Consider the following 14,121-nt stretch of genomic DNA (forward strand, 5'->3'; position numbering starts at 1 on the left):
ACTTATCTCTGACTGACTTATTTCACTTAGCATAATATACTCTAGCACCATGCACATCATTGCAAATAGCAAGATTTCATTCTTTTCGATGGCTGAGTAATATTCCAACAATTTGGTTTATTTTTTTTTTAATGAAGTTACCAAGCTGCTGAATCTTAAGGTCTCAACAAATGTTGTACCTTATTATTTTCATTAAACAATAAGATTTTCTACTTTTATTATTCCTGGTTAATAGCAGTTTTGTTACTACAGCTGTTTCCATTTGCCAAACAGTCATGACAGACATTTTAACATGGTGGCTACTGCTTTCAGGGAATTCTATCTGATGAATCCTCACCTCCATCACAATAGCTCCTGGCAATCTTTCATCAAAAGTCCATCCATCAGGACTTCTCTATCATGGTTGGCCAAGTAGTCCTGCTTTGGGTGCCAGGGCTTCATCCAGCTAAACATGATATTCCTGAAACCCCATGGATATTCCTTGTGTCATTTTTAAATATGTCTGAAAGCAATGCTCTAAACAGGTGGTCTCTTCAGGTTTTATTCCTCTTGTTGTGGGGTCTTTAACACAGCCCAAAAAGCAGGTTGCTGGAAATTTATTGTAGGTTCCAAAAAATTCCTTAAATTGTTTTATCTGATCAAATTCTTGTATTTGGTACTTGTATTGGGTACATATTCTTTTGGTATGTTTATCAGTCACCTTTTCTGATGTATGAGTTTCCTTTTTACTCTGGAAAGTTAGTTCTCCAACCTTCGCCTGAGTGTCTCCAATAAGGCCTGATTACTTACTGAAGCACAGGCTCTCACATCCTATACCAGTGCAAGGTTGGGGGCTACATTGCCAGTCAAGTGTAGAGGCAGAGGATCTGGATCAGGGCAGGAACTTCAGGCACCGGATAGTTATACTTTCTTGCCACTGCCAATTGAAATTTGTCACTGCATTATATTTTTCTACTACAGGATAAATATTAATATTTGTATATGTATCTTGTATCTGACTACTTTGGTAAATCTTCACAGGTTTAAAAGTTCTAATATGAGTCCCTAGGAGATTTCTAGAGTGTCAGTCAAGTCAGTTAAAAATAATTACATATTCATATTTAAATATTTGTGCCTATTTCATTAACTTTGCTTTTTCACTGGATTACACTGCCATCTGAAAATATACCTTACCAATGGTAACAGACACCATCCTTGCTTTGTCTTTCCCATAATTGGTGGGAATGAGACTCTTATATTCAAAGTTTTCTACTCTGGTAAAATTTGAATGTTTAGAATAAGGGTTTCATAATGTTTTAGTCAGAATAATTAATACATATAAAGCCATCCCCTAGGTGAAAAAGGAAAAAAAATCAAGGTTGTTTCTTGACGAACTCAAGAAGAATCTTTTGAAAGATAATTAAGAAAACTCAGAGAAATTTGGCTAATAGAATTTCAAAACAAACAAATATCCTAAAAACACAAGTGAAACTTTAGTTTCTCATTTAGAAAGCAGCTTGAAATTTTCTTATTTTTCTCCTACTGGATTTTATTCCATTTTTTCTGGAAGGTCTTGAAGTAAATATTCTTTACAATCAAAACAAATACCAGTGAGCTTTTTTACATGCTGGAGATTAGGGAAGAAGCTGACTTGATGAAATTGCCCTTCACATCTCTCCAACTGCTTCTCCACACCCTGTCCAGGAAGGCACAGACATGGAGACCAAGAACTACAGCAGTGACTCAGGCTTTATCCTCCTGGGCCTCTCTTCCAACCCTCAGCTACAGAAACCTCTCTTTGCCATCTTCCTCATCATGTACCTGGTCACCGTGGTGGGCAATGTACTCATCATCCTGGCCATCCACTCAGACCCCCGACTCCATACCCCTATGTACTTTTTCCTCAGCAACCTATCATTCATGGATATCTGCTTCACAACTGTCACTGTACCCAAGATGCTGGTGAATTTACTATCAGAGACAAAGGCTATCTCCTTCGTGGGATGCCTGGTCCAGATGTACTTCTTCATAGCCTTTGCGAACACTGATAGTTACCTGCTGGCCTCCATGGCCATAGACCGGCTGGTAGCCATCTGCCACCCCTTCCATTACAATAGGGTTATGAACCCACGGCGCTGCCTCCTCATGCTGCTGGGTTCTTGCACCATCTCCCACCTGCACTCCCTGCTCCGTGTGCTACTCATGTCCCACCTGTCCTTCTGTGCCTCCCATGTCATTAAGCACTTTTTTTGTGACACCCAGCCTGTGCTAAAGCTATCCTGCTCTGACACGTCCTCCAGCCAGATTGTGGTCATGACCGAGACCCTGGCTGTCATTGCGACCCCCTTTCTGTGCATTCTCTTCTCCTACCTGCGAATCATCGTCACCGTGCTCAGAATTCCCTCTGCAGCTGGCAAGTGGAAGGCCTTCTCTACCTGTAGCTCCCACCTCACTGTAGTGGCCTTGTTCTATGGGAGTGTCATCTATGTGTATTTCAGGCCCCTGTCCATGTACTCAGTGGTGAAGGACCGGGTTGCCACAGTCATGTACACAGTAGTGACACCCATGCTGAACCCCTTCATCTACAGCCTGAGGAACAAAGATATGAAGAGGGGTTTGAGGAAATTAAGGGACAGAATACACTCATAAAATGAAAAAATAGATGGAACAGTTTAAATGGGAGATGACCCAAGAAATGGTCACATCATCTTTCTTTACTACCCATTTTTCACATGACACTCAAAAAGGTCATAGAAGGTAGTGTTGAAAAGCAGTAAGAGCCCTGGCCTTAAAGCTAGAACACTTAGTTTCTATCAATAACATTGACCAAATATATGTGTAATCCCAGGACAAGTGCTGCTAGGAATCCACATTTCAGGAAAACCATTTTTGCCCCCTATAAAATTAAAGCTATCTTGAAGGGCAATAAAGCATCTCCAAATCCCTCCTCTATGGGCTTTACTTTGGCTAGTATTCAAGAAATTAAAAAGTCCTATTCATTTTGAGGATAAGAAATTACATGAATTTGGTAGGGAATTGGGAAAGACTTCTTGGGATAATGACCTAAGATCACACTTAAGATGTATTGATTTTGACAGAGCAAAGTTCAATAGAGTAGGAAATGGACAGAGAGCATTTCAAATAGTGGGAACCATACAAAGAGGAAGAGGCAATAAACACTGGAATGTGTCTGAGGGACAGCAGAAACTCCAATGCCGCTTGTTCAATTTGAGAACAGAAAGAATAAGGCTGGAAAGATGGAAGAATCTACAAAGCAGATTTAGTGCCCCCACCAAAACCACGGAGTCCTCACAGTGAATTCTCAGCACTTGACTCCTTTTCCTTTCCCTCTTACTCTGCCTTTGTCCACATGTCCATGATCCTCACAGAAATGCCCTTTATACTCTGGAAGAAAGCAATGTGTGTATTAGTCAGGATAAGCGAGACTGCACTGAGGAAACAATCTCAAAATCGTTGGACCTTGAAACCAAAGGATTAGTTTGTAATCACACTGCATGTTCACCATTGAGAACTAGTAGGGTGCTGCTCGTTTTAAATGTTCAGTGGCCAAAGCTGATAGAGCAGATGCCATTGTAAACATTCATCATCACTCTATGAGAAGCTGAGGAAAACTCTTGAAGATTTTCCACCAGCATCGAAAAACTCTGGTCTGGAAGTGACTCACACCACTTGTGCCTACAACTCACTGTCAACAACTAATCTCAAGACCCCTCCCAAACACAAGGGAGCCAGGAGGCACAATTCAACAGTGAATCTGTCAAACGGAGACCCAATATTATCTGATGAACAGATTTAATGACTACTACACAACTCTAATAACACACAAATACAAATGTATGAATGTGTTGCTTAATCAATGTTCCTGATTATCAATTTCAATAACAAAAATAACATAAAATTGAATACTGTCTCTGGAGTCCTTTAGCCTCAATTATTTCACCAAGTTTTAACAACCAGCGGTCTTTACTAATCATAAGCTTGTTGATGGCTGAAGTTTAAGTTGAATATCAGACCTTAGCCTTAGAAATATAACAAGAGGTGTATGATGGCCTTATGGAACACAGGGCCACCGAGAGCCCAACATTAAGGTCCCTGCCATTGCTGTTATTGCTTCCTCTTCAAGTGATCAGAAAGCAACTAGAAATCCAGGAAATAAACTCAGGTTGCAATTGCCTTCATCTTATACAGACATACCTGGTTTTCATCACTATATCCCACTAGTCACTCAGTTTTGGGGATGCTGGCCTAGGATTTCTGTATGCTTTCTACTTTCTCTATTTTTGTGCCATAGTTTTAACTAAGCACAGCCACTTGAGAATGTGAGGAATGCCTGGCATATATGGAATAAATAAATTCATTAAATACATCTTCAGGTAATTTCTAAATGAAATTAAGTCACTGGGTCCCAGGCAACTGAACATATTATTTTTCTGATTCCACTCTGCCATCAGTCCCACACTCCTTTTTCTCAACAGCACATGGTCACTAAGAAATCAAGATCTTTTATGTGTAATCCTACAGGTGTTCTATAAAGTAGATGACAAGTGGTCATGATATAATACATTAAGGATAGTTACCAATCTGGCCCCCAGGTTAGTCCTAATCTTCTCAGACACAGCTAGAGTGCTGTCTCTGTCAGAAAAGAAGGCAGTTTCGACAAGATATCCTGCCACACTTTAGAAGGAGTGAGCTGATGTGAACAGATGCTATCAAAGGACTTTAATCATATTTTTGCTATCCAAACAAAGGAGCCTAGGGTGAACTTGGAAATTAGCTAATAAATATTGGTAAGAATAAAATAAATCTTTTCTGAAAGTACATATAGGCAGATGAAAGGTCTATATGGGCCTTATGAATACCTTGCCAAGTCAGGGGGAAAGCTTCTACATGGTTCTTGGATTAGACGGGAAACCCCTTGACAGTTCCTCCTCCCACATATTGTGAGGCTGGTTGAATGTGATACTAGAATAATAGTAGAGGCATGTCGTTTAATGAGCAAACTGTGACAGGAAATGTTGTGGGTCTTCTACTGGAATCTCATTACATATATGTAAATGTTGAAGATTTTGCTCAATACTGAGCTAAGGAAAATTGAGTTCCTTGGACATAGTTTATCTGTGTATCAGAGTGAATGACATAAACTACGAGGGATGTGAAACATGAAGGCTAAGGAGGACTGGAGAAGAGTGCTGAGTATTTCTGACGTTGAAGAGTCTGAGAGAGAAGATATTAGCAAAGAAGACTGAAAACGAGGAGTCATATAATCCAAGAGTAGAAGGTTCAAGAGATGAGGATATGGATGTATTTCTCCCCACAGCAGAAGAATCTCCTTCCAGACAAGCCTTCTCCAGGAGATGTCCCATCAGCAGAACTTGCACATGGAGGAAGCAAATGAGCTACTTAGGGTGGAACCTGGTGTATAACTATAAATACAAACAGCACTGAGCTTGTCCAGAGCCACTGCATTCCCTGCACAGGAGAAGTGTTCTCAGAGCCATTGTTTCTGGATGTGTCAGGAATTCCAGACACATATCATGAAGTCATTCTTAGGGGCATCCCCAGAAACTCGTTTCATCCGAGCCAGAGTCCTACTGATCTGCATCATAGGTAACCCTGGGCTTGCTGCACAAAACAGAAATGACCAGGGTTTTTGGAAATGAGGAGGTTCAAAAGACAAAGATGAAGTCAGCCAGCTATACACAGGCATAAAGAAACTGAAGACCCGGTCCCAAACCACTTTACCATGGTCAGCTCTCAGATTCCCACCGGCATGCTTAGGGGTTTTAGATTCCCTTCATGGAATCCATCCACCACCACCAAGCCCTGCCCTCAGCCACCAAACACCTGCCCCTTGTCAGGGAGGCGGTATTCTGCTACTATATCAGAGGAAACCAAGTAAGGAACCATAAGAACGGGCTCCCATGCCAGCCCCACCCTAACAGTGACTTTGGCAAGTCAGAGGACTACTCTGCCTCGCTTGTGAAGTGGAACACAGTGCCCATACACAGGGCCCTCATGGAGCCACTATAAAACTGGGAACCCGGGGCACCTGGGTGGCGCAGTCGGTTAAGCGTCCGACTTCAGCCAGGTCACGATCTCGCGGTCCGTGAGTTCGAGCCCCGCGTCGGGCTCTGGGCTGATGGCTCAGAGCCTGGAGCCTGCTTCCGATTCTGTGTCTCCCTCTCTCTCTGCCCCTCCCCCGTTCATGCTCTGTCTCTCTCTGTCCCAAAAATAAATAAACGTTGAAAAAAAAATTGTTTAAAAACAAAAAACAAAAAACAAACAAAAAAAAAAAAAACTGGGAACCCGAGATAGAAGCGGGGCTTGAGAACTGAAGTAACACACACAAAACAGAAGACTGCATCACGTGGAAGAATAAGATTTTTGCATTCCCCATGTAATAATAAAATTATCTCTATTTTTAAATATATATCTTTCAATGGGTGTGTGGCTAAAGAAACAGTGGTACATCAAAACAATCAAATATTATTAAGTGCAAAAAAGAGATGAGCCATCAAGTCTGGAAAACACAGGGAGGAAACTTAAACACATATTACTAAATGAAAGAAGCCAGTCTGAAAAGGCTACAAGCCATCTGATTCCATTATATAACATTCTGAAAAAGGTAAAACTATGGAGACAGTAAAAACATTGGTGCTTGCAGGGTGCAGAGGGAGGGAGGAATGAACAGCTGGAACACCAAGGACTTTAGGACCAGTGAAACTACTCTCTATGATACTATCATGGTGTCAATATACATTTGTCAAAACCCGTAGAATGTACAACAGCAAGAGTGAGCCCCAATGTAAACTGTGGATGAGTGATGACGATGCGTCATTATAGTTCATCAGCTATGACAACTGTAGCACCCTGCTGGGGATGTTGACAATTTGGAGGTCTGTGCATGTACGAGGGCTTACAAGTATGTGGGAACTTCTGGACTATGTGATCAATTTTGCTGTGAACCTGTAACTGCCCTAAAACAATTAAGTCTATTAAAGGAAAAAATTTAAAAAACTATCTGGAAACAATCAACAAAACCCAAAATGTGAAAAATCCATTAAAAACAGAAGACATGAACAGACATTTTTCCAAAGACATTAGCTGGCCAACGGACACATGAACAGATGCTCAACATCATCGATCATAAGGGAAATACAAATCAAAATGACAATGAAATATCACTTCACAACTGTCAGAATGGGTAAAATCAAAAACACAAGAAACAACAGGTATTGGTGACGATGTGGAGAAAGGGGAACCCTCTTGCATTATTGCTGGGAATGCAAACTGGTGTGCCACTTTAGAAAACATTATGGAGGTTCCTCAAAAAGTTAAAAATAGAACTACCCAACAATCCAACAATTGCACTACCAGGTGTTTACCCAAAGGATACAACTTCAAAGGGATATATGCACCTGTTTTTTTATAGCAGCATTATCCACAATAGCCAAAATATGGAAACAACCCAAGTATTCATCAACTAATGGATAAAGAAGTTGTGAGTGGCTCAGTCGGTTAAGCCTCCTACTCTTGGTTTCAGTTCGGATCATGATCTCATGCCTCATGGGTCAAGCCCCGCATCGGGCTTTGTGCTGACAATGTAGAGCCTGCTTGGGATTCTCTCTTTGTCCCTCTCTCTCTACCCTCCCCTGTTTGAGCACTCTCTCTGTCTCTCTCACTCTCAAAACAAATAAATAAACTTTTAAAAACGTTAAAAAAATAAGTTGTGAGATACACACACACACACACACACACACAATGGAATGTTACTCACCCATCAAAAAATGAAATCTTAGCATTTGCAATGACATGGATGGAGCTAGAGTATTATGCTAAATGAAATAAGTCAGTCAGAGAAAGACAAATAGCATATAATTTAACTCATATGTGGAATTTAAGAAACAAAACAAATGAGCAAAGGGAAATAAATAAGAGGCAGACAAAGCAAGAAACAAACTCTTAATTATAGAGAACAAACTAACAGTTTCCAGGAGAGGCGGAGATGGGGCTCAAGAAGCTCACTTATCATGATGAGCACAGCGTGAGGAATGGAAGTGTCGAATTGCTATACTGTACACTTGAAACTAATATACCCTGAATATTAACTAACTGGAACTAAAATAAAAACTTAAAAAAAAATGTGTCTAAGTTTGCAAAAGCTCACACAGTTTACAAGAAACAGCCAGCATCTGGATCTATTCCCTCTGTCTCCAGAGCCTATATTTTAATCCCTTCCCTTAACACTACATTTTCACATAGATACAGACACATATACAGACACAGAACTTCAGAGACGTCAGAAGCCATCACCCCACCTCTCCCTCCAGGTAGGCACACAGAAGCTACACAGAGACTTGCACAAAGAGCACATGTATGTACACAGCATGCATATGTGCAAGAACGTACATGTTAGTGTACATGTTTCACATACATGTGCATGAAACATCACCTGTGTTGCTGCAAGGCCCTAATTCCCTTCCTGGGTATATGAGGCTGCACCTCCAGAGGCCAGGTTCCCACCAAGCTCCTGCACACAGAGCTCAGTGAGGACATCAGTAATGTTCTCCTCTCCTGGGAAGCCCACAGGGCCAATCCCCACAAGGCACTGACATGCACGGAGGACAGACCCCTGGGTCACCCTTTCTATCACCAATGCCCACTGTAGGTAGAGAGAGGAAACAGCACGTTCCTGAAACCAGATCTGCATTTCCCCTCGCCTGCTCTTTCCAGATTCAGAGCCTGACCTTAACCCCCTGGAAAACCCCCTAGTCTGATCAGGACCCTGAACCTCCTCTGTCAAGCCCACAGGTAGGCAGGCTGAGGGGTCCTTGGGAACAGAACCTGGGGGTCAACATCTTCATATGATCTTCCTCTCTTTTCCTAATCCCATCTTCTCTCCTCCATCTCAAAGACAGGAGACAAGTGAATGAGAAAACGAGGATACTGCAGGGGGTAAGAGCACACATTCTGAAGCTGGACTCCACACCCTCTAGCTGTGTGGACTTAGCCAAGTCACTTCAAGTGCTTCTACCTCACTTTCATTATCTGTAAAATGGGGGTACTGTAAAGACTAAATGACTTAATGTACATAAAATTCCTGGGACAGGGTCTGGCACACCTGAGCACTGTGTCACTGCTCGCTACTGTATGACCGTGACTGAGAGTATCCGTGGGAAGGGGCTGCGATGAAGTGGGTGTCTCCAGTAGGAGACATCGGGGTGAGGCACTGCCAGCCCAGCAGAGGGACACTACACTGGGTTTCAGCCAAAGTCCCACTTGAAGCACTTCTGGTCGATCAGATGGATACCAAAGGTACGTTGAAACAGATGGAAGACTATTGTTCATAAAAAAGAACCCAGTGGGCATATTTCAAATGTCCACTTGCCTTGGAATCTGTAATTTAATGGCTGGGAATAGCTGGGAATGGCTGGGAATGGCTGGGTAGAGCTCCAATCTGATGCAGGAATGAAAATTAGGCATAAAAGACAGATTTCAGACAATTAAAAAGAGAGGAACCATGACTAGAAAGGGCTCTGCAGGTTCCCTAAGCAGGACATATCTGTTCAAGGGGCTCCAAATCTGTTTGCCTCTCTGCTGGAAGTGGGAAGAGGGTAGTCAGGGACAAGCTGGGTTTCTAAGAACCTGACCCAGAAGATTAATGGTGCAAAAGGAGAAAGTTGCTGTTTTCTCTCAATGTGACAGCACTGAGGGCCAAAGTCTCCTGCAACCGCTCCTCTCTGAAGACAGGGAACATGGGCAAGTGCATGGCTTCATGGGATGGGAGGCAGAAAGGGAAAGGAAAGAAGTGAATTGAAAAGGTCCCAATGTGTGGGAGCAAAGGACGGAGAAAAGGAGTGGGTCAGCAGGAAGCGTAAGGCACTGGACAGTAAGAGGACTTCTGTTGCAGAGGCCACACTGGCTTTGTTCTCTACCACATCTGTATGGCTTGAGGAACAGGTGCGATAGCATCACTTAGGGTAGATAAAACACAACATTTGAAATCAAACCTACCTGGGTTTGAGTCTCAGCTATGCCACTTACCAGCGGCATGCCTCTCTGAACTTCGGTCCCTTTTTCTACACAAGAGAAGAAGCACTGCTTCTAACGACATAGTGCTAGTGTGAGAAGCACTAAATGGACAAGTACTAAGCCCAGAACCTTGCCATGAAATGTTGGCTGAATTTTGTCCAGTTGACTCACTTCCCAACTGTCCTCGCTCATTCACAGGCGCAGGTGCATGGATGATGGGCGGCTTTCCTAGTGCATTACACACCAAGCACTTTTATTTCCTGTTTGGGAAGACCGTGCTGCACGTCAAGTTTGTAGTCCTGGGTTGGATGTGGGCTGGCAGCTAGGAGAAGGGCCCTGCATCACTGGTGAGAAAGCAAGCAAGGGAAAACCATCCTGAGATGACAAATGTCCACGAAGTGGAAAATTCCAATAGAGAAAGTTGAGAAGTACAGAAATAGATTAGATTTCCTGTCTAATAAGGAAGGGAGTGGATACCTTCTTTTAAGGGGGGATAGCATAATTTAAAAGTCTTGGAAAGACTCCTATCCCTTTGTCCCTCCCACCACTACCTGATGACCAGCCCCATCTTTGAAATGTCACTTCTCAAGCTTACTGTATGAGCAATCATACCACCCACCTGTAGAAAGCCTTACCAAACTCTTTCATTCAACTATCATTTTTGGCCAGTAACATAAAATGCTTTATTACTAACTGTAATAACTTCCATTTACATGGTGCTATACCATATCACAATGAGTTTGCACACAGTATCTCATTTAAATACTAGGAAGGGGGGCGCCTGGGTGGCGCAGTCGGTTAAGCGTCCGACTTCAGCCAGGTCACGATCTTGCGGTCCGTGAGTTCGAGCCCCGCGTCAGGCTCTGGGCTGATGGCTCAGAGCCTGGAGCCTGTTTCCGATTCTGTGTCTCCCTCTCTCTCTGCCCCTCCCCCATTCATGCTCTGTCTCTCTCTGTCCCAAAAATAAATAAACGTTGAAAAAAAAAATTTTTTTTAAATAAAAAAATAAAAAATAAATAAATAAATACTAGGAAGGTGGGGAAATAACTTTTGTAAATTACTAATAGAACTTAAGAAGGTACAGACCAATGACATTATGACAACTGTGCTTCTGAAGAGAATGATAACTGTGTTTCTTTCATTGTTACTCTTAAATTGTGAATCAAAACTCCATGCTGCTTCTGAATCATTACAAAGCCCTGATGAAGTAACATCCTACCTCCCCCTGAGGTAGGTCAGGCAAAACCAGCATTATGGGAAAGAGAGGCTAAACTTTTACAAAGAGACACAGGCACTTCATTTCTGAATTCTACTACAATCCTTTATTAACATGGCATTTTTACATCAAAACCTCAGGATAAGCAAGATACGTAATTATCTGGCGCTAGATAGCACCCCTCCTCCAACTCTGCTCTGGGGCAGCACACAAGTACTCCAAGTAAAAGGAGCTGACTGTTGCCTATGAGACTGTTCAGCCAGCAGTCAAAATCCCTAAATTCTTTTCAGGTCTACCTTTGAAAAGTATTCAGGGACAGCCAAATGGGCAGGGTCCTCTTATCATTACCTATGTAGACAGGTCTGCACATATTTCAGGCTCTGCTATGCTTCTCCTTCATCTTCTTTTCTTTAACAGCTATTTTGGGGTATAACTGCTATTCAAAAACCTTTATATATTTATTTATGCAATTTAATGTGATGATGGTAGCACAGGTATACGCATATTTCAAGAGGCACGTGAGTGTTCAGGTGTGAGGAGTAGGCTAGACAGGAAGTAGAGCCAGCGTCTCTTACTGATGGCTCTAAGGACAGGAAATGACTTGCCCAAGGCACAAGGAAATACACAATGTTACCTGGTGCAAGCCCAAAGAGGACCAGATAACCCTTCATTGCCAGGGAAAACAATGTCCCAGCACTGAGGCTGAAAGACCTAGTGAAGGAAATGGAGAAAGAGTCCAGACAGTCAAATGAATATATTGCCGTGGGATGGAGGGTGTTTGTCTCAGATTGGGAGTATCTATTGGAATTTTCAATATTCATGAACTCCAATTCAGCATTCCGTATCTCAGAATGTATTCCATACCCCAGAAACTCTCATGAGTGCAATGTGCATGCGCGTTTGAACACACACACACACACACACACACACACACACACACACATCCACTGTGACACCATCTGTGGGGGACAAAGCATTATGGATGCAGTGGCCCCATTATTTTATATAATCGTTGTCTACATCTATGTAGAGGAAAAAACTTTGAATATACACACAAGTCTAGTCTCTGAAAACTGGAATTATAGGAAACTATCAACTTTTTAATTATATAAATATAATTAATATAAATAAACATGTGGCCAGTGTTTTTAAATATGAACAATAAAGTAAAAAGTTAAATATGGAAGGATCTCCTCTCTGCATATCTTCACTTCAGAAAGAAGCCACACACAAACACACAAACCTCAACAAGCACAAATAAAAAGTATTCTTCTTTACAAAACAGCATAATTCTATACGTATTATTCTGCAACCTGCTTTTGTCACTTAACAAAATATAATGGGCAAGAGTATAGCCTTGATAATAGAGCAGCAGTAAACAGCTCTTACTCTGCTATCAGGCTGCCTGAATTAAAATCCCTGATCTACCATTTACTAACTGTGGGATCTGCTACATTACTTACCCTTGCTAAATTCTATTTTTTATCTGTAAAGTAGGGAAAATAATAGGGCCTGTCTCTTAGGATTTGGAGAAAATAAAATGATCGAAGGCATGCCAAGCACTTAGCTCAGTGTGGGACATACACTGCATGCTAATAAATGTTGACAGATGTGAGCCATATGATTTTTTTAGACATTGTGAGATACTAAGTAAAGAGATGCACTATAAATTGCTTTAATAATTCCCCGATGGTGGATTGTTGGGTGATTTCTCTGGGGAATGTTTTGTTTGTTTGTTTATATTATTTTTGTTTGGCATTACAAACAATGCTAAAATAAAAATGTGTATATATTTGTGCTATGAAATATGGCTATTTATAAAGGATAGATTTCTGTGAGTGAAATTATTGGATAAATAAGTGTATATTCAATTCTGATAGAGATTACCAAAAAGCCAATAGTGATTACCTTCCCATCATTAGTATATGTGAGGCTCTTTTTTCCTTTGCATATTGTAAAAAAAAAAATGTGTTGACAATCTAATGGATGAAAATTGCGTTTCAGACTAATGTATATTTTCTGATTTCTTTTTTTAATTTTTTTCAACTTTATTTAGTTATTTTGACAGAGACAGAGACAGCGAGCAGGGGAGGGGCAGAGAGAGAGGAAGAGAGAGAATCCCAAGCAGTCTCCATACTATCAGCATGGAGCCTGATGCGGGGCTTGAACTCGCAAACTGCAAGCCCATGACCACAGCCAAAACCAAGAATTCAAGGCTTAACCAACTGAGCCACCCGGCACCCCAATATTCTGATTTCTAATGAAGCTGAGCATTTTCTCTGTGTTTTCTTTGGTAAATATATTGCAGATATTTTCCGTGGATCATTATAGTCTAGCTTTACTTATTATCTCTTTTGGTGTAATTTTCACATTTTGAGTACGGTATTTTGTCACTATGCCTCTATATATTTTTTACTTGGAACAGCATCCTGGTCCTGAGACCATAAATATATACTTCTTTTTGGTGAATACTTACTTTATGGTTTGGATTTTTTACCTTGATTGTTCATTCATATGGGATGTATTTCTATGTGTGTTAGATAGAAATCTAGTCTTTTCTTTTCCAAAGTTGCAGCCAATTGCCACAAATATCAAATATTCTTATTTAATAGCTCATCCATTTTTCATAGTTGTGAGATAAATATTATACACTAAGTTCCACTTAGATTAAGATCTATATATATGTATAAATATAGGTATGCAGAACTCTTTATGCTGACCCTTCATTTGTTTTTCTCTGTGTGTACCATTATCTTAGTTTCTCATTGTAATGTGCTTTGATTTGGGTTAGAAAACTTCTCTAAAACTCTAATTTTTTCAAATTATCTTGTCTTTATTTAGCCTTTACTCCTCTGAGTTTTAGAATGACCTTC

General features: G+C 41.1%; 2 protein-coding genes across 2 annotated transcripts; one reads left to right on the forward strand and one right to left on the reverse strand.

Moving 5' to 3' along the window:
- Positions 1–397: 397 nt before the first annotated feature.
- On the reverse strand, positions 398–1,192 carry LOC124524672 (mitochondrial import inner membrane translocase subunit Tim9-like). The gene is made up of 3 exons (XM_047097053.1): positions 1,169–1,192; positions 526–757; positions 398–441 (listed from the first exon to the last, which is right to left on the reverse strand). Exons 1-3 carry the CDS (start codon positions 1,190–1,192, stop codon positions 398–400), a joined length of 300 nt encoding a protein of 99 aa, XP_046953009.1.
- Positions 1,193–1,603: 411 nt separating this feature from the next.
- Positions 1,604–2,628, forward strand: LOC124526732 (olfactory receptor 1L4-like). The gene has a single exon (XM_047099869.1). The coding sequence runs from the start codon at positions 1,696–1,698 to the stop codon at positions 2,626–2,628; it is 933 nt and encodes a 310-aa protein (XP_046955825.1). The 5' UTR covers positions 1,604–1,695.
- Positions 2,629–14,121: the final 11,493 nt, after the last annotated feature.

This window comes from Lynx rufus, unplaced genomic scaffold, assembly GCF_022079265.1.
Source record: "Lynx rufus isolate CCGP_SWC_20201006 ecotype Redwood Valley unplaced genomic scaffold, mLynRuf1.p SCAF_10, whole genome shotgun sequence".
Lineage (NCBI taxonomy): Eukaryota > Metazoa > Chordata > Mammalia > Carnivora > Felidae > Lynx > Lynx rufus.